General features: G+C 40.9%; 1 protein-coding gene across 5 annotated transcripts in view; it reads right to left on the bottom strand.

Moving 5' to 3' along the window:
• PCSK5 (proprotein convertase subtilisin/kexin type 5) overlaps window positions 1–25,667 on the bottom strand; it is a 413,713-nt gene that overhangs the window by 225,522 nt on the left and 162,524 nt on the right. For all 5 annotated transcript variants that reach the window (XM_032477865.1, XM_014562872.2, XM_032477866.1 and 2 more), the window contains exon 8: window positions 6,365–6,577. In XM_032477865.1, coding sequence (XP_032333756.1) covers window positions 6,365–6,577 — 213 coding nt within the window. The remainder of the gene's footprint in view (window positions 1–6,364; window positions 6,578–25,667) is intronic.

The raw sequence follows: 25,667 nt of genomic DNA, 5'->3' as shown, positions 1-25,667 counted from the left end.
AGATACACTGTTGCTGAGAGATGGCCTTGCCTGCATTCTTCTCTTTTTACCTCACCCTCATGGTCACATGCCTTTGCCAAGTTTTTTTTTTTTTTTTTTTCAATGACTTGTGCCTGGATTCAAGATTCTTAATGATGTTTTCCCACTTGGCTCCCTCTGCTTATTCTTCAGCTGCACCAGACACTTTCAGTGCACAGAAACAAATTCAGAATAAACACTCCAAGTGTGTGTAGCATTTTTGAGTCTAATAAGTAACGACCTCAGCCGGCCAACCTCAAACGTGAACAATAAAAATTTTATGATGTTGGGTTTGCCATAGGAAAATGCCCCATCTAAACAAAGTCATGATACAAACTTAAATTAAAAGCTACTCAGTACTTTTATATATAAACACCAATTTAGCATTAAATGCTGTTAACACAGGAAAGCTTGTGGAATTCCCTATCACCATTATTGTGCTTTTCTTTTCTTTTTTCAATCAGTTTAACTAAATGAAACTTGAGTAGTGAGCAGGGGCAGGAAGGGAGTGGAGCAGAAAAGTGATGGAGAAGGGGGAGGTGAAAAGGAACGGAGAAGGAGAAGGAACACCTCCTCACTCCCTTCTCATCCTGCTTTAAGTGGAAATTCCAGCTGGGTCATTTCAGGAGTTACTGTCAGTGGTGGAGATATTCAGGTGTAAATTACTGGAAAGATCTAAGGCCGGGTTTTCATCATTAAGAGAAGCCACAGTATCGGGAAATTTTTATGTCCATCTTTAGAAAGAAAAGGCAAAGACCACCAAGGAGCATGCAATCTTGAAGAAAAATGATGCTTCCCAAACTGGAACCACATGGGGTAAATCGATTAATCACAATGCACGCATGCAAAATCTGACAGTGTAATTTAAAGGAGAAGTTGCATTCAACAGTCAGCCCGCACCGCATCACGGGGCGGGGAGTTTCGAGATTTGATTTGTGAAAACAGCACAAGAAAGCACTTTCATTTTACAGCATGTCTCAGAGTTTGGTTTTGGTCCTGCTGGCATATCTTGCAAGCTCCAAATTCCCTAAATTCACTACCCAAATCAGAAACAGAATTTTCCTCCACGGAACTTCTCAGATTGCTCCAGAAAATATCATTCCTGTCCATCAGAGTGAAGGAAACAGGAGACGACACCAGGCCCCTCGCCAGATCAAAGCTGTCTTGATCAGCAAATCAGATTTTCAGCCTGTCCCAGGCTGGGTAGCAGATGGGCTTTTGGCCGCGGCAAAGTTAGGGGTGTCATCTTTATTTGGTGAGGAGGGGTGGGTGTTGATCCGGTCAAGTCAGGCTTCCTCTGAGAAGAACCATCACTTTTTCTCATCCTAAGTTCTTATTTCTTAATATTTCACATTTCACTACTTGGGCTGATTGGATCTTTTATTCTAGCCTGTTGATGTAACTCTCCAGGGAATCTCAGATCAGATTGACTCTGGCCATGAATGACAAACCTTGATAGCAACCCACAGTTAAGAGCTTCTATCTCCCTGATACCGTGTGATATGTTTTATTTGGAAGGTGCCATACTGTCCCATATCTGTTAAAAGAGCAACTGAACAGATATTTTTAAAACACGGAATGATTCCACTGTCTGTTAGGTTGAATTTGTTTCTGGGGTTGATTTGGATTTGGATTAAAAAGGTGCCAAAAAAAAAAAAACAAACCTGTTTCAGACACAGCTATGGAGGATAAGGGAAGAAATTAAATCTCAAATGTGTGAATGAATAAAATACAAGTTGATTTATTAAGCACAGCAAAATAAAAAGAAACTGAGGACCAAATTACGCCTTCTGTGTTCACTGCAGTCACAAAGACTGGTGGAAAATTCAATCATGACCAACACGGCTACACAGAATTCCATTCCCATGTTGCAAAGAGAATCTCCCATGTTGCAATGAGAATCTGTAAAGTGCAAACATCAGGTTTTGCTTACAAATGCGAGATTGCTATCACTAAAGAAGGATCCCATCTTACGTCATTTTTGCATCTCCTAATGCTCAGCTCAGGGCCGGGTACAGAGCAGAGCACGGTATTTACTTGTTAACACATTGATCGCCCACTGTGGATCGGGGGTCCCCAAGGAAACACAACTGTCACCCAGATTTGGGTGACATGGTGATCAGCATGTTAAGATGAATTGCTAATATCAAGCTCCTTTATACTCATTTTGTTCTATACTTTCAACTCTCCCACTCATTAGGAAGGACTTCGAGGTCACTTCTTAATCGACTCTCTAAACAAGACTCACATAAACTTATAAGCAATCTACAAAAATTAAGTGTGTATGTGTATATATACAATCCAGGGGCCAAAGTACAGCTATTCCTCTCACGACTACTATTGCTACCACCAGCCACACTGCTTCTAAAACTACCACCACGAGCAACTTGCAAAGAGCGAGGCAATGAGCAATAATAGGCTTGCAGTGTGCACACACACCTGTGTATGTAAAATCACACTTGATCCCACAGGAACTCGGCAAGGAAGACACACTATTTATTAACTAAGGAAACGGAGGCTCAGAGAGACTCATGAGCCCAAGGACACGCAGCTCGTAAAGAGCTGGTAAGTGGTGAAGTAGTAAATCCTCAAAGGGCAGCCAAAGAAAAAGCTGAGCTACAGAGTGTAGTCATCTGTGGAGCAAAGGTTCCAGACCAACCCCAGCAATCATGGCGGAATGAGCCTTGGGATCCAGCCCCAGTCAGCAAGGGGGTATCACCATTCCCCTGCAGGCCCACAATCAAAATCAGAACCCCTCAGGAATAAAGTTTCCTTCCTTCTTTTTAACATTCTCAAGAGGAGATATATCAAACTTCCACACAAATGAAATGCATCTGGATTTGCTAGTCTTCCACTCATGAAAAATCATGACATTTCCCCAATCAAAAGGAGAAACAGAGATGATGGTAATGATTGCATCTGAATAAGGAATCGGCAGCAGGAGCGGGTACCTCCCGCACCAGGAAATGCGTGGCTGCTTAGGAACACGAAACGCCGTAAGATAATTCCTCCACATGGAGCTGGGCTTTCAGGCCAGCCCTGAGATAGCCCGGGCAGCCAGTTAGTTTTGAACACAAATAAAATGACATCAGAAGAGCACTGAGCTGAACATATATTCTCTAAACCTTGGCTCACAAAACCCCTCCAAGAGGGAATACGATGGACCCACATTCCAATCAGCGAGACAAATGACTACAGGGGAAAAAAAGGCAAAGGCTGAACTAGTCCCAAAAGAAAGAGATCATTTAACGATGGGGAAGCCTGGGGGAGCTTTATCTCTAAAACAGACTTGGGAGAAACTGATGCAAAGACAGGATCTTCATGCCTCCTCGACACTAAGAATGGTTGTATATAGAACTTCATCACGTAGCAGGATTCCCGCGGGCAATTTCCTATGGGAAATACATGGTCAAATGCCCTCTGCCTTTCACCAACCCACCAGAAGGAGTTTCTCTGAAGGAGAGAGCACTCACCTGCCTCCTGTGACTACACATAAACTACATATAAATTATACACGTGGAAGATGGAAGCTTCATCAGTCTCTGTATGTACAGACCATGCACAAGCACCTTGTGAAGCTTCCGTCATCCCCAATGTCTGACAGTCATTTATGCCTGAATATTTATTAAGTTCAAGCTCTGGGAAGGAACAAGACGAAGTCTTCGACATCAAGTGGTTTCCATTCTAGCAGGGAAAACAGACAGTCCATAAGAAAATGTAGAATATTGTGTTAAGTAGCTTTAAGGACACTAGAAAGAAAATGGAACAGAAGAAAAAGAATCGAGCACGGGGGAGGGGACGGTGAGGAAGACCAGCCTCCCTGCAGTGAGGCTGGAGAAGAGACATAAAGGAAGTGGTTTCCGGGGAAAGCGTTCCTGCCAGGGGACACTTCTCGGGGTCGGGTTTGAAATCACCCAAAAGGCATAGTAGCCTCGGGGAGCTTGACGCTGTGCCTGGGAACTAGCAACTCAGACTGCTGAAAAGCTCAGGTTTTTTTGCAAGAGGACTGCTTGTCTGAGGGGGTTAGGAAAAGGCACGAAATTCAAAATGAGTGAGCCACGTAGTGATAAACAATTGATGCTTATGTAGTCCGTGTACTTTTTTTTTTCTTTTTTAAATCACTGTGAAAAGAACCCAAACAGTCAAGAAAAGCAGCATCCTTTCATAAAGCCCCAAGCTGGACGTCCTTGGAAAGTACCCAGGGCACAACAGCACGCTGGTTACAAGGTGGGCTGCGAGTTCATCCTGACTTTGGGTAGAACCCAGGCTCTACTGCTTACGAGCTGTGTTTCTCTTAACGTTTCAAGCCTTGGTTTTCTCACCTGTAACATGGGGACAGTACCTGATCCTCCGGCACAGGGTTTTGAGGATAGATGCATTTGAGATGATGCATTTGATGTGCCTAGCACACTGCCAGGCACACGTTAGAAGGGCAAACAATGTTATATTTATGACGAATTAATACAACTATAAATGCACTATGTGTCTGGCATGGAATAAGATGTATAATAAGTGTTGTTAATAAAAACATATTATTTCATAATAACCAATCATCAACTAAATAGAAATCAGTTGATTAGGGCAATAGGTATGCTTAGAGAGGAGCTTCTTATCATAGTAATCTTGGTATCTTGGATGCTTCACTTGCTGTAATAAGATCCAAGGCTATCACTGATCTGAGTCTATTAAGCATGAGTGGAATACAAAGGTTGCCAGTGGTATTGACAGTGGTGGCAGGAAACCAAGGGATGGAGACGTGGCCGCATTCTGAAACTCAGGGCAAGGTTTTCCTGCTTGCATGCCACGAAAAGGCATTCGGTGGAGGACGAGTAAAATTTATTTAACGAAAGTGCTTTCCCAGAAGCAGTGAGATCTTTCCTCTCTTGGATCCTCAGTGTCAGCCTCAGTTCAACTCACAAAGGTGCTCTATGAATGAAGAATAACAACCGTGCTCTTCTGGAGAAGCTGCAAATGACAAAAAGGAAATGAATGGTCCAGGGAGGGGAGCCCCTGAACAAAGAGAGACACTGTAACACTCAATCATGGATGCCACTAACAGGATGTGGGCATCTCCAAGGGACCACAGGCATCTGGTTCAAAGCCTGGTGAAGAAAAGGTCCCAAGTGCAGAGCAGGATTATTTGTCATTCTGACATCTAGAAGGAAAAGGGAGCTGGACCACAAAAGGCTGATACTGACACTAACTCGACTCTACATCGACTCTTAACATACTCATCAAAGTGCCTTTCTTCATGGGGCGGGTGGAACAGTTCACGATAGTCTATAGATTGGAAAAATGAAGGTACAACAAGCATTTCTGTTAATAACAGCTGGAAAAATGACCAGCCTAAGCTACCACGATGCAGAAAGGTACACTGACTTAGGGAACAACGGTACCAGAGGTTGTTTCAATCTATAGGATCTGAAAGTAAGGTCTTGGCTAAATGCTAAAAAGTGTTAGGAACAGCAGTTTAGCTCCACTTCAGAAAGACAAATCCCAAGATGTTTTACAAAGCCATGATCAGGAAAAGACCAAAGTGCAAAGGTGTTTGAAATCTCAAGACAGCCACATAGCGTGGAGCATCCCAAAAGTCAGACCCTTCTTGAGCACCAGTGGGTCAGGTAGTGTGCAAAGAGCCTTTTATTTACTTCCTCGTTGTAATAATTCCATGAAATATGTATTATTAAATGTCCCCATTTTACGGGTAAGGATGTTGAGACAGAAAAATTAAGTAATGTGTCCAAAGTCACCCAGCTGCTAAATAGTTCAAGACTGAACAAAACCCATGTAGGCTGGTCCTGCACCCTGAACTTTTAACCCTTTTACCGCCTGCACAGAGAGCAGGGCGTGTAGGTAAGCATATCATGCAGGACTACTGTGCTTTTTGTTCCTGCAAACTCCGTGCCGTGGCACTAGAGGAGACCTTTTATGCAGGTTTAGTTCATGCTGAATTAGTTGTACCTACTTCAAAACCAAAGTACTGAAGCTGAGGTTCAAAGGCAGTACAAGGACAGAGTGATAAGGGAACTGGGCTCATATTCCCACCTAGTCTCTTCTCTGCCACTAACTCACAAGGCGAACGTGGACCATTCATCTGTCTTCAGTAAAGCTGAAGCTTAGTCAAGTCTGAGGCCACATCCAGTGCTGGAATGCAATGGCCCAGACAGCCTTTTTCAGTGAATTGGTAACAGAATGGTAACTATGCAAATACCTGTGTTGAGTCATCAGTCAATCTGACTTTCTCTTTCCACATGTAACTTGTGCATAGAAATGCACGGTTCTTAAATTGCGTTTCAAAATGAAAGATAAATAAACCAGTTAGGACAGACATGAAAGGGGCACATACTATTTTCTTATCATAGGACTCTCCGCTGCTGTAGGTTGTGGCCAGCGTGGACGAACACTCCTCCAGGTACCAAGGCTTCTTTCCGCTTTCGGCTGTGCTGCTGATGGAGATGGTGTAGATGCTGTTGGTGTAGCCGTCGCAAGAGCAGTGGTCTTTGCTCCTTCCGCCATTTCCCGATGCCCAGACAAAGACAGAGCCGAGGCCCCTCCGCCCCTGCGCACAGACAGAAAAAGTTAAATGAAGGAAGACGTGGAGTCCAGACCCGAGATAAAGACAAGATCGATATCAACATGGCAGAATCAAGTCTTCGCAGGAGCATGATGCTATAGCAGTAATATCCTGGATTTAATCTGTTTCCTGAGGTAGGAGGAGTTGCTTTTAGAAGCTAAAATAATCCAGATGTAAGGTACAGCATGGTGACTATGGTTAATAGTATTGTATTGTATGTTTGAAAGCTGCCAAGAGAGTAGATCTTAAAAGTTCTCATCACAAGAAAAAATATCTGTAACTACATGTGGAGATGGATGTTAACTGGACTCACCATGGTGATCATTTCCCATACACAAATACTGAATCATCAGTGCTGTGCACTTGAAACTAACACAGTGCTTTATGTCAATTATATTCCAATAAGGAAAAGGAGCTAAAATCCCTTTTACATGATATAGTCATAGAAGTATCAATGTCACCAATGACAATGATTAATAAGGGCTAACATTTATTCGGTCCCTATCATGGACCAAGCACAATTCCAAATGTTTTACATGAATCAGAGTGAGTTTTTCCAACAACCCTGTGAGGATGGTACAATTTTTGTCCCCAATATACAGATGAAAAATTGAGGCATAGAAGTAACGTTCCTGAGATCATAAGCTAGTAAATGGAAGGACAAAATTCGAACCCAAGACAGCCAGAGCCCAGAGTTGGAGCATTAGTCACAAGTTACCATAGTTGCATGATATTCCTATAAATCTGCATCCACATGAGCTGGGTGCTATTGTGCACACTCATTTGATCTGTGAGCAATATGAGGTGTATGGGGGTTATATATTTATCATGAGATCACGTCATCAGTAAGGGACAGAACTTGGGACCATGCCCTTCCTCCCAGAGCTGTGCCTCCTCTATGTAGGGCATGGATGTTAATTAAGAGGGATGTTAATGGGTGCTATCAGAAGTAAATGGACTTCAGGATCAAATATGTTTGGGAAACTCAGAGTTAAGCAAAATTAAACAAGTTAACCTATGGCAGAACTAAGTGTCTTTGGTATGTGACTGTTCATTGCAAAATTCTAAGAGGGGGCAGGAGAGGGCACGATGTGAAGTGATTTACAAACATATTTGACCATGGATATCTTCTTCAACCAGATCCGTGAACTTTTTCTTACATACTTTACATCAAATCTTGGCATGAACTCAAAGACTTTCCTAAGGTCATAAAATAATTAAGAGGAAGAAGCAAAGTAGAACAGAGAAGTAGAACTAAAGCATAATGACTATTTTGCACTCTAAGATGAGATCTTCAGGAGAAAAGAGAAATAAGCCAAAGTGAAGAGTATCTCTCGGAATACTTATAACTGAATCCCTCAGAAATTTTACCATTTTAAAACTAGAAGGCACACTGGAGGACACCTCGGCCGGATCTATCATTTTGTAATCAGGAAGTAAGAACCAAAGTCACAAAGCAAGTGATGGCTGAACTTCTTTTCTTCCTTCCAGGTCCTAACTTTTCTGGTCTCAGGTGGAGAAAAAAGTATTTGGGATGCTGTCCCAGAATTTCTGGAAAAAGAGCCAAGGAAAGAGAGACGACAAAGAATCTGGAATATCTTTGATAAACTCTCCCTGACCTTGAATCCTCAAGGGACAGAATATTTATGACAGGATTTCACTTGACCTGAGCATAGATTTCTTTTTGTCTTTCTATGTGGAAAAATGCAATATGATTACACAGGAATGGGAAAAATTCATGAAGAGAGAGAGGGAGAAACTTCTGGATGACACTGCCACTAGACAGCTGGACCTGGTTCACCATCCTTCAGTCTCCCATCCAAATATTCATGAGACGTAGAGAAAGATGCAAAAGTCACCAAACCGTCATAAACGAAGGCTTTTATTCAATGCTTCTAATTCTCTTGAGGGAATTACTCTTCACTGTGGTGTGGAGGGCCAGAGAGAGAAACTCTGGTGACTGACGCATGTCTGTACCTCAAAGACAGAACATCGCAGCCAGTGAAGAGAGATGAAGGTTGCATTTCATCACCAATGTGTGCCCTTCCCTATCACACACGGAGGGGTTGTGTCGCTGGGAAAAAGCACGGCCACATCAGAGCTTTACCTGACAGGTTAACAAACACACGAGATAATGCAGAAACGTACCTGGTTTAAACAGCACCATAACAGGTAGTAGGTTAAGAACCACCAAAGGATAAAAAGCCCACGTGACACAATCACATTTATTTATCTATGTAAAAGTATGACCACTTACATAAACTTCCATGAGAAGATCTTTAAAAACGTATTTGATTTTAAAGAATATTTAATAAGACAATATTCAGAAGGTACTTTTATGTTCACAATGTAATTACAAATGCAGGATACAAAAGGATAGAGCATGGTCTCAGTTTAGAAATAAGTGTGTGTGTGTGTGCGCTGCGCGCAATGAAGTTAATGTGCAGTGCGCTTACATGCTTAAAGCTACCATAAAGTGACAATATAACAGAACTTGTCCTGTTTGGTAAGATTAGGAATGGATTTTCCTTTCTTTTTATACCACCCTTCCGTGAATATGTATGATTTTTACAAACAGAAACAAACACATTTATTTCTCTATTAGGAAGGAAAACACAGGGCCAATTCTTAAGAGATAATTTTTATGATCAAGAGGAGTTTTACAACTTTTACAGAGAGAAGGCTCCTTTATAGAAGGTTCATTGTGCACTTAAAAACCATAGAGGCTAACATTTATAGAAGCTTACTACATGCGCCAAGCACTGTACAACACATTCTGCACAATTCAAGTTTATACCATTATTTTACAGATGAGTAAACGGGTTCAGAAATGCTCGTTAACACCACAGCCAAAGCTTAAACCCAACTCGAGCTAAAGCCATAGCCCTCTGCCATAACAACAGTCTTCTTTTGGGCAAAAAGAGGGCAGGTGGTTGCTGTCCTGTTTTGAGCCAAACTCCCAGTGAAGCCTGGCATTAGGGTCTAAGAACACACCAGCCTCCAAGCTCTCTCCAGACTCAGAGGCAGAATTAGAATGATGAAGAAAAGATGCATGCACGGTCCTGAGTATCCTTGGGGAAGGACATAGGTTCTGATGCAAAGTTCTCTCTAGAAATTCCCACCTGACAAGCATTTCCTCAGAAGCATGACCACAGGTCGTTCTATTCTGGAGTGTCCACACATGCCACCACCGTGGAGGAACAATGACATTGCTAGGGGGTCTTTTGGAGACCCATTCGGTTGGAAAAACAGTTGGTTGACAGGATAGTGGGTGCCGCTGCCCTGGAAATGTCCCTTCTTGACAGAGGTGACGTCCTTCTATCAAACAGGTAATTTGAGGGACTTATTTTACAACTGGGCAGGGTGAAGGCAAACTCCAAAGGACAGTCTGGGGTTAATAACTGCCCCCACCCCCAGGCCTGAAGGGAGCCAGGGAGAGGGGAGTCCCTGGGACTGGAGACAGAGGGGCTCATGGGAGGTGAAGACGGTCCACACCAACCCAAGATGGCCCAGCAGGGAAGGAGCCGGGGAATACATGCTGAGCGAGACACCCCAGGCTCTTCCTCACTCTCTCCCACTTTTGTCTATGTATCCCACTGGCTGTCCCCACCAGAGGCCAGAGGACCTGGAGCCCATAGAGATTAGGATCCCAGAGTACAAAGCCTGTGGACAGAAGGGGAGGGGGAACTGGACAGTTGAATGGAATACATCTAGCTTCATCCTTATAATGTGCCGTGGTCTGAATTTTGTCTCCCCTCAAAATTCTTATGTTGATGCCCGAACCCCCAAGGTGACTATATTTGAAGACAGGGCCTTTAAGGAGGTAATTAAGGTGAAATAAGGTCATAAGGGTGGGGCCCTAATCAGACAGGACTGGCGCCCTTATCAGAAGAGGAAGAGACAACAGGAGTGTGCACATGGAGGAAAGGCCTTGTGACAACACAGCAAGAAGGCAGCTGTTGGCAAGCCTAGGAGAGAGGCACCAGCACCAGAACCCAGCTCTGCTGGCACCTTGATCATGCACTTCCAGACTTCAAGCCTCCAGACTGCGGGGAAAGCCTTTTCTATTGTTTAAGCCCCCCAGTCTGTGACGTCCTCTTACAGCGGCCTGAGCTGACTAACACACGGTGGGAGGAGGAGGCAGAGGATGAGCTGTGTCCCCCTGCCCACCCACACCACCCCACGGAGGCTACAGCACATACAGACACTGCCACCACTCTGTCTCCAGGGCAATCTGACCTTTGTGCCTGTGTGTGTGGTTTATAATTAAAGTCTCAGAAATAAACAGACTGAATTTGTGGGCTGAAAATGCTATAAAGACAGCTGCTAAAGATCTAGGGGGTTAATCTGAAACAATTAGCAATCCAAAGGTTTATTTACTACAGATGCACAGGGAATTGTCATTAGTGTGCAATATTCATAAAACCACAACATGTGTGGTTAAAAAAAATGGACATGTCTCTGAAATTCAGAGTAATTTAAGAATTAAATCTTAGGGATGTAGGGAGAAGGGAAGGTGGGCAGAGTATTATAAAGAGGAAACAATCTTGAGACACGTATTTTCCCAAGGTGTAGGAAATAACGACATTGTCTAGTTTGGTAAAGTATTATGATTACAATTGGTTATTTAAATATAACTTTGAATGAGAAAAGAAAAAAAAAACCGCTGATTTAACTGAGTGCTAAGTTGAAAGTTAGTAAATTATTTATTGTGAGATATACTGTGAAATCCACACACGACCCATGTGACCAAACTCTAAATATTCTCTTTTCATTGTGTATCTAATTGTGCACGTGTTTCTTCTCACGTATACCCTACAAAACTACAAAAATCAATTTGTAATACACCGTAAGTATTATTATTAAAGTCTAGGAAAAAACGGGATTTTCTTGTGGTTCAGGAGGTCAGAAAAGACTACCTAACGCTAGACTGTCAATTAAACCGTATGCTGCAGGCCAGGTTTTGAGAGCTATAGAGTTTAGTGGAACTCAATTTCTTCCTTTAAAATGGTGTGGTAATTTTTCAGCTGCTGCAGTTAGATTTTATTTGGTATTTTAATACTACTCTCTTCTCCTGCACTGCTCAGAAGGTACAGGTGACTTCTGAATAATGGTGGGGGTTGGGGCGCTGACCGTCCCCACAGTAGGCCATCCACATATAACTTAGAGTCCGCCCTCCTTATACACCGTTCTTCTGTATCTGTGGTTCTGTGTCTTTGGATTCAACAAGACTGTGTAGGCTTTAGGATTTATTATTGACAAAAATGTCCATATATAAGTGGACCTGCCCAGTTCACACCCGTGCTGTTCAAGGGTCAACCATATTCTTACAGGAGCATGACTAAGTGACCAGGGACTTGCTACAAAAGAAGTGGTTGGACGCTGTGCTAGGTGTGTCCACATATACCAGTTAATTTAAAGCAATACCAGCGAGTTAGAAATGCATTTTTACAGATAAGGAACAGAGTAACACGAAGTAATGGGCACACTGTCAGGGAACGAGAGCGTGGCAGAGACGGGAGAGGGAAACCAACAGGCTCGACCAGCACCTATGTATCTGTATGGGTCGACACGAAGGACGCCGCAAAACAACCGTAGGACGAGGGACTCTCATTTAAGTGTGACGTCTTCCAAGTACAAGCTGAATACCCCCTTTATCTAAGCCCCTTCCTGTTCGGCTCCCCATCGTTTTCTGATATCCGTCAACTCAGTGAGAGGAGAGCACGCCCTCTACGGGAGCTCCTTCACACACGGTTCACTGATAAAGGGGCTTTTGGCTGGAAGAGGATGGAGAAAGACAAGGAATCTACAACTGTTCGGTAGCTGAGATATGAAGAGAGAACTACTTGTCTTTTTAAAGCTCAAAAACCCTCTGACTAGTATTTCCAGAATAAATTCTGTTCCTTAGCTGAGCAGGGTTCATTGAAAGAAATAGGTCTGGTCTAGAATCACAATGTAAAGGCAGAGCAAAAGGAACAACAAGCTTTTAGAAAGGTTTTTGTAGTGTTCACACAAGATGTGTGCTCCAGAATTTTAAAATATCGATTGCTTTTTAAAGCAATACTTAATAACTCTTTGAATCATTATCATCAACAGGACAGATGATTCACACGAAAATGAAGGCTCCTTAAAGGTGACCTGAAAAGTAATCTAAAAAGAAATATAACCCACAATTGAAAACAAATCAGGAGCAGATGGTCACACAGCTTCCAATACCTGGGAGACGACATTGGTGGGAGAAAGTCTTCTTTTGGCTACTCAGCCATAAAAAGGAATGAAATAATGCCATTTGCAGCAACATGGATGGACCCAGAGATTATAACACTAAGTCAGTCAGACAGAGAAAGTCAAACATCATATGATATCACTTATATGTGGAATCTGAAAAAATGAGACCAATGAACTTATTTACAAAATAGACTCACAGACAGAAAACAAACTTATGGTTACCAAAGGGGAAAGGTGGGGGCTAAATTAGGACTTTGGGATTAGCAGATACAAAATACTATATACAGAATAAACATTAAGGTCCTAGGGTATAGCACAGGGAACTATACTTAATAGCTTATAATAACCTATAATGAAAAAGAATATGAAAAGGGATCTATACATGAATGTATAACTGAATCACTATGCTGTACACCAGAAACTAAGACAACATTGTAAATCAACTATACTTGAATTTCAAAAAAGAAAGTCTTCTCTGGGAAGGTATCAACAGAATGCAGTCACGGCACAGATGTAATCAGATGTCTTTGGGAAAGACTAGAGCCTGAGACTTGTTTCTTCAATCAGTGCATTTGGCAAGATGGGGATGCAGGTAGGGAAATCAATTATACGAGATGGAACTGGACCCAGGGAATAAAGTGGGTCACTCCCCACCAAAACCCAAGGGAATCCAATGAGACAGACATACATGGGATGTTTTGAAAGGAGTAACAGGATATATGGCCTCGGAGGGTCGGGAATCCAGGGATTAAGAGCCGCTTTTGTCAGGAACAGTTCTACGCCGAAGTGCGAACTGTGCTGGCCACAGTCCCCTCACCTGGAGGATACAGCATGCCTCTGATTTTTATGATCCACTCCACAAGTTGGAGGATCCAATATCCGGAGTACACAGGTTTCATTTGATTCAGGTTTCATTTGGTTCCACTTCAGAATATCTGGTTACTGTGCTCTCAAGAATTACTAAGGTAAAAGAGAAACTATTCTAAGTATTTTAAAAACAAACTGTAATTAACTGTGGGTTTTTTTTTTTTAAATTGAAGTATGTTGTTACAATACTTCACATTACAATGTTGTGTTAGTCTCTGGTGTAGAGCATGGTGATAATTGTGGTTTCTTTGGTGATTTTGAGAGCAGCCTCAGCCAGACTCAGGTAATTATCCACGATTTCCAAGCAAAAATTCTAAGATTGAAAGTGCTTAAAAATGGAAAGCAACAGCTTCCCAAGGATGATTTCAACTGGTAGCCAACGAACAACAGCGCATCCTCTGCTAACGCTTGAGGGCACTCAGCCCTCCACGGCCCCTTTGCCTGCCCGTGCCGTTGTTCTCAGTCTTTCCGTCCTGCTGTAGTGTGTCCAGAACTGCCCATGGAGCAGGAGATCAGACTGGAGGAAGGACTGTCTAAAGGCCCAGAGTGTCTTACGGAAAACACTGTGGGCATGTCTTTACCAATCCCATTCTGTGCTACTTAGCCTATCAAAGGACGCTGGAGGAGAGGAAAAGATTGAAAACACAAACGCAATTATTTTTTAAGTCCTAAAAGGAGGCAGAGAAGGCATCTGTGAATGTAACCAATCTCTCCTCATTTCTGTCCTCCTGCCTTTTCTCATGTGATATGACTTGACTCCCTCTCCTTTTCCTCTCCATCTCAACCTCTCCCATCTTGTCTGCCCCCCATCAGGTTTTCTGTATTCTGATTTGCTATGTAGAGAATATGTCGCTAAGCCATGTGTATTACGCAATTTTTTATGTTCTGTGGACTTTTTAATAACACACTGAGAATACTGGATGCAGTTATTAGCGACCATATTAATTTCACCATGCACAAATCAAAATCCATTTTATATGCTTCCTGAGCATACCACATGCAGTCGGCTACCCTTTTAAAGGAACAGAGAACCCGATTATGATTGTGGGATCAGCTGCTGGTGACAAGTTGCAAGCATGTTTGGCAAAATGCCACATTTTAAAATGATACATATAACCTACAGTTAGGGTCTTTCCATGATATTCTTCATGTTCTAGTACATGAAGAGGTGGCATGATGCACTGAATTCAGGAGATCCAAAGGTGATGGTAGCTCAGTTTTCTAAAAGGACACTTGGAGTAATATGGCCAAAGACTAGTGTAAAGAATTATTAATCAATGCTGCAAATACAGAACTCCCCTAGATTCAGGTTCCTGAAAAAACCTTACCTTTATATTTATTGTGTGGATACAAAGAAGAAAAACAAACCAAAACTGAGTCATTTATCCACCCTATCTGCCAGAATATAAATTCAGCAGCGCATCAGCTCCTTCAGAAGGGCTGACACATGGCCTGGACGCATAACACGGTTTCTTACACTTTATCACCAGCTACACGATGCTGTGACCCTTGGCTCCTGACAGCAGTATTACGACAGGGTAGATGTCTCTTCTTTGTTTATTTAAAAAGTATAACCAAAAGGAAATTAGTCTTCCATGGAGAAAGGGTAGTAGACTATATAGCAGTAGATTAAAAAGTGCATTTACTGACGGAAATACATCTGTTTTCAAGCAAAGAATTTTGTTCCTGTTAACCTGTAGATAACTCGGTATATTTAGGAACTCGCATCCTTAAAATGTGGAGTCGAATAATGTGCTATGGATTATTATTTCAAGCTGGCCCAGAAAAGGTCATGGAATGAAATTTTCTGTTTCTACAGAAGGAAACTGAGGGAATGAAGTTAGCAGAGTCGATCAGTAGCAGGGCTAGGACCAGGTGATCCAGGTTCTCCTCAATCAATGCTGGTCCCCGCTGACCAGTACCAACATGGGGTGTTCCTAAGGATGCTTAACAACATGGTTCAGGGAAACACTGCTTAAAGAGGGAAAAAACAAACAAACCAGAAACCAAAGCCCTTCTCCTCCTCCCTTACCTCATTTACCAAATCAACAATCCTCAAATAATTGTCTGCCTTCTTGTGTTTTATCCGTAGTCAACTCATATTGATCAGTGGATCTCTTTTTTTTTTCTTCCCCTCTCTCAGCCCTTGGCTTTCTCATCTGACTTAATGAAGCTTCAGCAGGACTCAGCTTATTATTTGCTTCTGGTCACTCCCACTGTCCTGCAAGCTCTGAGCCCTGTCCCAGTGGTCTTCCCATGGCGTGGGGACTGCTAATATTGGACGGGCCAGGGAGCATGCAGATTGGTTTATCAGTTCTTCATTCCAAATAGCTGAAAAAGTACGTCTGGTCTCATCAGCCCTCTGATATAATCACAGGAATTAAAAGCACCAACGCAGCTATTCTGGGTACACCCACCATCCCAGCATTCCCATTTCAAGGGAAAAAGAGACACACCTGACAAAGGTTTCTCCATCTTGGATCATCCCAGAGCAAATGCAGTGTCATGCTCAGATTTTCTGGAGAGCCAGATTTATTAAATTGAGAAGGACATTTTCCACATTAACATGAATTCCCTCTTTTCAAACTGCCCAGAAAGATACCATTACCTTCAAATTACATCGAAGGAGTAGAATTTGAAAAATTCCTTTCACAGAGAATGAAAACATTTATTATCAACAGGGGTATAAAAGGAATTTATTGTAAATGTTTGGAAAGACATTTGGAAAGAAGTACAGAGGGCTACTCCAGCAATAGTGAAAAGTTGATACTCTTCCCTAAGTTAGCTTTAGGTTAGAGAATGCCTCACTGTGGGCTGGTTCCAGCTCCTGCTCAGCTCTGAAGGGGTGAGCCAGCTGCCCCTCTCTGAAGCCCACCACGCGGCTGGAATGTCACAAACCTCTACTCCATGAAGCACTAACTTTAATCTTCCGTGAAGTAGCTCATAACATCTCTCAAAGGGAGAAAATCAGCCCTTTACATTTTCTTCCCACAAGCGCAACCCTGACTTAAATGAAAGCAAATCCCACTTCTGAGAAAATTACAGTTGATATTGTGCTGACGTTATTTACAAGACTCTGCAGCGGGTACTCGGGGGCCTGAAAGATGCACACCACACACTGGCCTCCCTCCGACGGGGGGAGCAGCAGTTGGTCTGAGCGCTGTGCGTGTGAGATCGCAGTCCGTTTTCACGACAGTGCCATAATGAGTATGATCACAACCCGGTCTCAGGGAAACAGAAGCTCTGGTAACTCTGTAACTTGTTCCAGGTTGCAACACTAGAGAGAAACCAGACTGAGATTCCAACTCTGGTCTTTGTGACTTTAAGGCCAACACTCTCTGTATCATCACAGGCTGCATTCAGAGGTGAGGAGAAAGAGACAAGAGAGTGAAGTTCAGAACATGCCAAATCAGTTGCCAAAATTCCCCAGGAGTTCAGAGGAGAGACAGGTCCCTGTGGCTGTGTTCATGTTGCCGATCAGAATTAAAGCTACTGTTGACTGAGAGCTGCGTGAGCAGAGACAGGCCCGTATGACACACTTCATGAGAGCACACCTCACAGAGAGCATGGTGGCCAAGAGCAGAGGCTTGGAAGTCAGCCCTGAGTCTGAACCACAGCTATGCTTCTCAACGACCAGGTGCCCACTTTGCCAAGGCTTAGTTCCCGAATCTATAAACTGGGTGAAGTCCTGTGAAAACCATCCATATGCCTACCTCAAGTGGCTATCAGAGGTAAGAATCGCAATAATGTTTATAATCCTGATATTAAATTTGACTGCTTTTGTCTTAAAGATGAGGACTGTAGGCTCAGGGTAAGTGGAAAAAAGTCTGCTATAAAAGCCATATATATACATATATATTTAAATGGAAGTACTGGGGATTGAACCCAGGACCTCATGCCTGCTGAGCATGGGTCCTACCACTGAGCTATAACTCCCCCTCACCATATATACTTTTAAATCATCTGATACTATCAACTCGGTTCAATTTGTCCTTGTTTATTACATGGTGGCCTTTCTTTTCCGGTTCCTGCCATGTTTTGTTGAAGGAAATTAATGTATCAGTCCTCCCCATCAGCTTTCTCAAATCTCTGTTTGGAATCACAGAAACCCAGAATTGGTATGAACCTTAACTTGACCTAATCCAATCCTGGTTTGATTTTGTATCTTCCCTGTAACAGGGACATCCAGACAATACTAGAATGACTCCTATGATAAGGACTTCACTTATCCCCCAGGTGGCCCAGTAGTCACTAAAAATAGAACAAAACAAACTAAAAGAAAAGAGGACTGCTACTGATGTCTGGCTAATCCATGACTCGAAGAAAGGGAATTAGAATGGAATTTGCAAAAGTTAATAAAAACTACTGATAGGGTTAAGAAAGAATCTCTAAACTAAAAACAAGATGACAAATTTTTGCCATTTGCACTTATACGAGGCTAGAATAGATTTGTGTTCCTTTCCATACCAATGCATCACAATTCACAATAATACAGTCATCTAAATCTGATACTTGGATATCAGATAATCTTCAATTATAGAATATGAAACCACCTATGTGTTCATGAAGACATGTATTTCTTTGTTTCCAAATGGATAATATTCTATTGGGTCCATTTGGCAAGTTGCCTCTTAGCTTTGTTAAAACTCTAAAAACATAGTTCCATCAGGAAGTAGTTAAGTCCTAAGGGAAGATTTTTTTTTTTTAAAAACCCAGTTAAAGTCAATTTTCATGAAATAAGCTCTTTCGTCTATCTCTGCCTACCCATATATTATTTCAAAGTTTTACAACATTTGCCAACTGATCTAACAGCAATCTGTCATTTATTAAAATGGTACCATTTATAAAACTGGTACCAAGCCTGCTACAACTGGGTGTATATCAGATACAAATATATCCTTCCTGAGTGGAATTGGTTAATTTTATTATGATGATGATTACTGCTTTTACATATAAGCTCATTATACCTCTTTTCCCCCATCCTGGTGAACATATGCTTTTAATTTAAGGGTGGAAAAGTGTGTGTGTGCGTGCGTGCGTGTGTGTGTGTGTCTCTGTGTGCCCGCATGCGCGTGTGCACACAAGGGTAAATGGGGTAAATGAGACAACGTGTGATTATAAAGAAAGCCGGGGCTTTCAGCAAATATTCCAAATATCCAATTAGTTGTAAAATCTGATGACTTGAAAAGGAAATTGATGACAGAAAGGAGATGTACTCATCAGAGACTTTGCAGGAGACTTGACAGGCTGGCACATGCCGATAGATGTTCATCAAATGTCCTGGTTTCCATCTGGATCCCTGAATAGAAGCATGAGGATGGGATGGAGGCCAGTTCCAACAGGGAGATGAGAGACCAATGATCCTGATTTTACCCACTTTTGCTCCCTATCCTTGACACTGGCTCTGTGATGAACTCACTGGAACGCTTTAATTGATAATCCCAAAGCCTAAAAATAAGAATGCCATGGAACGGCAACTGTACCAAGTGTACTTGTAGACACAATGGCAGAGCAGGCACTACACAGTATCTACAATGAGCTACATGATTTCTCCCACACGATATAAAAGATTAAGCTAGATGTCACACCAGTGCTGGGAATGTAGTGAATACTTGAGAAATAGTTCTTGAGTACAATAATAAGGGAAGCACTGGTAACCCTAATACAGGATTTTCTAATAATGGAAAAAGAAAAAGAAAAAGATTCAGTTCCATGTTTTTTGCTTGTTTTCTAAAGGATATTATTCAACACACTTGTCAGGAAATTGTGAAATGCTGCCAATGCATTAGATGCTTGCTGATGAATATCAAATGCAATATTAAAGTTTAATAACCCAAATAGCAGAGAAAAGATGACTGCAAGGCAACCGAACTGCACACAGTAAGTTTTGTTACTGTGTGTTTTTCAGTCTGCTTTTATTATTGACCAGATCTCTTTGTAGGAGGGACTTTGGGAGTTGGCTGGCACTTTGTTTTGAACCTTCATTCATCACTATATGGTCAGCTCCCCAAAGACAAGTGCTGAGTGCTATTCACCTTTCACCAGCACCTAGCAAAGTGCCTATAATATTGTAATCACCAGTGAGTGTCTCCTGAATGCAATCAGAAATAAGTGAATGAATCAAGAGTCTATCAAAGACAACTTTAGGCAATTAGCTCCTTTTTCTGACACCAAATCTTGGGTCACCTATAGATGAAATGCTGTCAATAAACTCACTCATTTTATAAAATCATTTCTTATTTAGAACTTCCTGGGTAGATGAAGCCAAGAATTTCCCCCACGGAAGTCTTCACCAGTCATACCACCGAGCCAAAGGATCACCGACGTAAGTGAAATCATATCTGTTTGAATGAGAGCAACTTTTAAAAACTATCCTTTCACAAGATGACAGGTAAGATATTGATTCTCAGACCTCTGCAAAATTGCTTACAAGCAATTACAATTGCTTATAATGTTCCTTGTTGGTCACAGGGAACAGTGATGAATTTTAAGAGAAGACAAATGACAAGATTTACATATAAAAATACTCCTCTGGCTGCAGTATTCAGGCTGAATTGAAAGCTGAAGCTCAAGCTGAGAGGATGGACATTTTGGAATTATGCTCTTGCCAAAGTCTATATAAGAGAAGTTGGTTCTAATTATAAGGACAAGAGGGCAGATTCCATCAGCTTTCAGAAGTAGTACATGAAGGACAGACTTATTAGATGACCACGATGAAGAAACGAAGAAATCATAAGTTTTAGGAAGGGAGACTGGGTGAATGGCAGTAACATCAACAAGTAAGTAAACACTTGAATGCTGTTGAAAACAACTCAACCACTAAAATAATTTCTAGCTCCAACCTTCTGACTCTAAATGTCTCATAAGTTTAGCTGAATTTTCACAAAGTAGTTTTAAAGAATTTAAAATGAAATGAAATTTTACAGCAATTAAAAAAAAGTCATGAAAATAAAAGCTGTACAGTTAAAGTTTAGAACATTGACTAAATAAACAAACACATCTCTTTACTGCAGGACTTCTCAGAGCCTTTAAAATGCTTTTAAATTTCTAAAGGAAGCATGTAAGAAGTGGTGTTTCTCAAGCATATTTGACAGAAAAATCCTTTTATCCCCCTGCCCTGCTTTCCTTTAGCATTTTATTAATTAGAGTTTTATGGAAAAGCTTTAGAAAATACCCACTTAGGTCTTTTCTCTCATTTATTTTGGCCATTCTTTACTAATAATCTCAAGATTATATGTGTACCTTCTCTAAGAATCATTCAGCAATATGAAATTAATTAAGCCCAGAGATTTGGAACAATCAAAACTTTTAATAATATTTTATATGATTAAACAGTATTTCACTTTTATTACTCTTGCCTTTTTTGTGGTGATAATGATTGACAGTGAGTAAGATTCATAACATAATTAGAGACTTTCTATGTTCTGGGAACTCTGTTGAGTATTTCACAGGCATTAATCATACAATCCTCACAATAGTCCAATAAAGTAATTATGAGCATTTAGCTCCATTTTATAGAGGAACAAACTGATCCTCAGAAAGGCTAATTAACTTGAACAAGGTCAAGTGTTAGAACCCACAGGAGAGTCTGAATCCAGAGTCTGGGCACATTAATCACCAGACTATCTGGTATGTTAATAGCTCATTTCCAAAATATTAACCAAAAACAATGCAAGTGTGATCCTTAAGGAGATGAAATCAGTACATGCAGCAAATTGGCATGGAAGTCATTCATACATTCATTCACTCATTCACTGAACAGCTGCTGAGTACAAGACACTGTTTGGGTACTGGGGATACAGTAGAGAACAAGACAGTCACACTTGGGGCCTTTATGGAGGAGACAATCAACAACGTAAGTAAACATAATACAGAGAAAGAGGGATAAATATTGCCTACAAGGGGTTCTGAAGGGTTAGAGTGCATGAGTGTTACATTGTTGGGGAGAAAAAACCAGGCAAGCCTCTTTGCCTGGAAAAGTTAGATGAGAACTCAGAGAGGAATAGGGTGTCACTGTGCCCTTGACAAAAGCAGCTTCAGTGGAAGGATGGGGCAGGGTCCTGATGCCGTGGCTTCCCAAGATAATGGGGAAAAAAGATCTTGTAGAGGGCAAGCACGGACCACAGTTTCAAGGAAATTTTGTTCTAAAGTGAAAAAAGAAAATGAAGCAGTAACTGGAAGGAGACAAGGAGACCAGAGATGGATTGTCCTCTCTCTTTTTCGAGATATGAAAATTAGCAGCATGAACATAAGTGGATGGCAATAATACAGCTGAGGGGGAAATTTGAGGGATGAAAGAAAAGCTAATTGACTGAGCCATATCATTGATGAGGTGAGAAGGGACAGGGTCCAGTGAAGAAATGGAGGACGTGGACTTAGCTAGAAGAGCAATTAATTCACCATGGTAATGGGAGACAAGCTGGAGTACGTGTTCCCAGATGAAGGAAGGTGGTCAGATGTGCCAAATAGAATAGAAACGATAACATGTAAAAAATGTTTATTAGACTTCTTTGCAGCCCATATTCTGACTTCTTTAGCTATGCTGAATATCTATTTTCTATAAAATTAGGAAAATAGTATCTACCTTATGAGATTACTAGGACGATTAAAAGTTACCTATTTTAGGGCTTAGAAGAGTGACTGGCAAATGTTAAATGTACTATATTAATTTTATTATTTGTATGCAGCCCAAATTATATACCTCTAATTCTTGAATTTAAGTTTATAGCTCCTTAGCATCAAATAAAGTGCAGTCTTTGGGAGAAAGTGCAAGCTGTCGATCGTGGCATGGTTTGTTTAACATAGATTCTCTGATGCAATTCTGGCACATTAACTCTAAAGGGGCTCTAAATTGAATTAATTCTGATTTTGTCAAAGTCTTTGAAAACCGCTACTTTTTACTAGGCTAAATGCTTATCTTATAGCAAACAAATAGGGAGCATTTTGAAATCCAGTATTTGCTGTGTTTTTTAATTAGCAAGCAGAAGGAACGGACGCAATCAATACTTGGACTCCCTGAGCAAAATTTACTTATTTCTTTTGTGAAAACATTTCCTGATACACAGACTTCTTTCTCTTGCCACCAGCCTCTCCAGTTGTCTTGGCATTGCTCATCCAACTCATTATCAACTCTTTTCTGGACCATTTCAATCTTCCAGTCTTGCCTTCCCCGTCCCTCACCACCACACGCAGTCCATTCTCTACACAGCAGAGATCTTTTAAAATTGTGTATTTGATCAGACCACTACTCTGCTGAAAACCTCCAACAGCTTTCTGTAACAGATTAAAAGGCAAACACCCTCCAGACTTTAAGAAGCCCTGCTGAGCTGGCCCCTGCCTACCTCTGCCTCCAACCCCTACTGCCTGCCCTCTGGTCACGTGTCACAAACACCCCAGTGAGCATCCTGTTCTGGAAATACACCCTAATCATTCTCCACTCAGAGTGCTTTGCTCTTGTTGTTCCTTCTGCACAACTCTGCCACATGTCTTCACCTGGCTGGTTTCTTATTATTTATGTCTCCATTCACACATCACCTCCTCAAACCAGACTCCCTGTCCTCTCTAACTAGAGCCGTTCTGTTCTCCCCGAGTCATCAGTTTAATTTCATTCCTAACCTTTCTCCTAAGCGCAAACAGTCTTGATTGCTTCTATGTTCCTTTTCTGTCTTTTTGCTAGAATGTCGAAACTTTTATGTATTATATATAAAACTCAGACGTCTTCTTTCCTCCTCTATCAATAGTGTGGGAGTTCACTGAATTTAATAGAAAGAAGAGATTCCAATTCCTGTAGTTTGTAGATGATGTAGTTAAAATTGCCACAGAACAGAGTGACTTCAGGTGGCCACACGGGTTTTCAGCTAGTTACTTGAAGGAATTATTTTATGGTCATTTTATTCCCTCATTCCTTAAATCATTCAGCTAATAATTCCCTTATTTATTTCTTTATTGGGCTCTATAACCTAACTTAGCATAAAGTATTTATCCAAATATTTTCCATATATTTGACAACATGTAATGTAGAGAACACAAATGATCTCAAAGAATATACAACTTACTGTCTCACTTGATGCCTGATCATGGAAGAATGGGAGATTTCTTTTTCCTGGAAAAGACTATCTAATGTACTCCTTTAAAAATATTAAATTATATATTCATAGATATTTAGAGAAACAACCCTTAGGAAAATGTAAATTAAATTCAAGCCACAGACATGGATGACCGAAATGTATTTGGTATACAAATTGAATGAAACTGAAGATGTGCTTTCACGGGCAAGTAAAATTGAAGGTAAGTATAGACATGGGAAGAACAAAATAAAGGACATCACAGAACTCAGAGAGTCTATGCTGACTTTCATTATATTATTTTCAATCTACCACTGCAAGTAACTAAATGGAATCATCTAGAACTCCGCAGTGTGGAAATGGTATAGGAGAAAAGAATGGGGGACTACGGACAAATAAAGTTTTCTGGAAGGACATGACCTTGTCTCAGAAAAAAGAAATGAATACATACGGTATTTCCTGAGCACCTCTTATGTTTCAGGTATTACGTCAACTGCTTTATCTGCATTACATGCACTGAGCAATTGTGACATTTTTGTAAGTAAGTACAGTTATTGCCCTACTTTAGATTAGGAAATGGAAGCAGAAAGGTAATTTGATCTATACGAGGTCAGAAAGCAGTAAACTACAAATCCTAGGCTCAGCCCTAACCTAAGTCCACAGCCTGTGTTTTAAACCTGTAAAAGCCCTCTCACGCCTATCTTACCACATCGAAACAAGTCATTGTTGCTTTTCCACCATCAGATGTATAATGCTAGGAGTCAGAATAATTTCTTATTTTTAACAGTTATTTCTTTTGTTACTAGCTAAACTCTAAAAGTTAAGTGGTTTGTTTTAAAAGGAAAACTTTTTGTTTTTCCAGATTAAAATCTTAAAAGAGCCTCAATGGAATGCTGAATAAATTATGGGCTCTCCACCCTCCAAAGATCGTGAAACATTAAAGTAAATGGGTTCTATCCTATGGGTTGCCCCAGAAGGATACCCAGGATCCACGGTTAGATGCAAAGAGCAACAGGCAAAGACATATGATACCTTTTGGTGTAGGAATGTGCACAGAATTATGGAAAAATGTAGTCCATAATGCTTACCAATGGTTATCTAGTTGGATGGGAAAAATCTAGTTTTAATTTCATCATTATAGTAATGATCTACTGTAATAGACATGAGTTATTTCTATAACTGATGAGTATAGTATAAATTTTTTCATAACTGTTTATTTCAAAATATTATCTTCTCATATGTTTGAATAGTTTTCTCAGATGATCTTATGCCTAATCTTAACTCTGTTTTTCTTCAACCAACATACCACATTTGTATTTGTTTTATATATCAGATTTCCAGTTAAGATTTCCATTGAATGAAAGATTCCCTAGCAAAAAGACATTTGAAAACCATTGGTCCATATCATCTGATTTAATAACAGCTATCGAATATAGGACATTTTCTCTATATATGTATACTCATGAGGCTATGTGTATTACTAACATAAATATATTCATTTTAATGAGAAATTCCAGACTGCTCTGTATTATATGAAGAGCCCTGCACATAAATTTGAAAATTAAATATGAACCAAGCGTGATTTATTTAACTTGAATAACCATTGTATTGATGGCACAGAGAGAGAGAGAGAATAATTTGCAGTCCAAGGCTTTGGTAATGAAATCACCAGATTGCTTAGAGTTCATTCATTTGGTGTTCAGGCACCTTGAAAGGAAAATTTCAGGCAACAACTTAGAACATTATTCTCTTGTTTAAAAGGGCTCTAATGTAGCTGAAAATTGACAGAGCTATAAAAGTATGTCTTAACCAAATACAGACTATCTTTGAGTTAGAAAGTACATAAGTGCAGAAGCTTTCCCTCCAATCTATTTCAGAATAACCAGGAGATAGCCTAGCTCAGCCTTCTGATTAAA

The sequence above is a fragment of the Camelus ferus genome, chromosome 4 (genome assembly GCF_009834535.1).
Source record: "Camelus ferus isolate YT-003-E chromosome 4, BCGSAC_Cfer_1.0, whole genome shotgun sequence".
Classification (NCBI taxonomy): domain Eukaryota; kingdom Metazoa; phylum Chordata; class Mammalia; order Artiodactyla; family Camelidae; genus Camelus; species Camelus ferus.
Note: the sequence above shows the minus strand (reverse complement) of the source record. Positions and strands in the feature narration are given on the sequence as shown.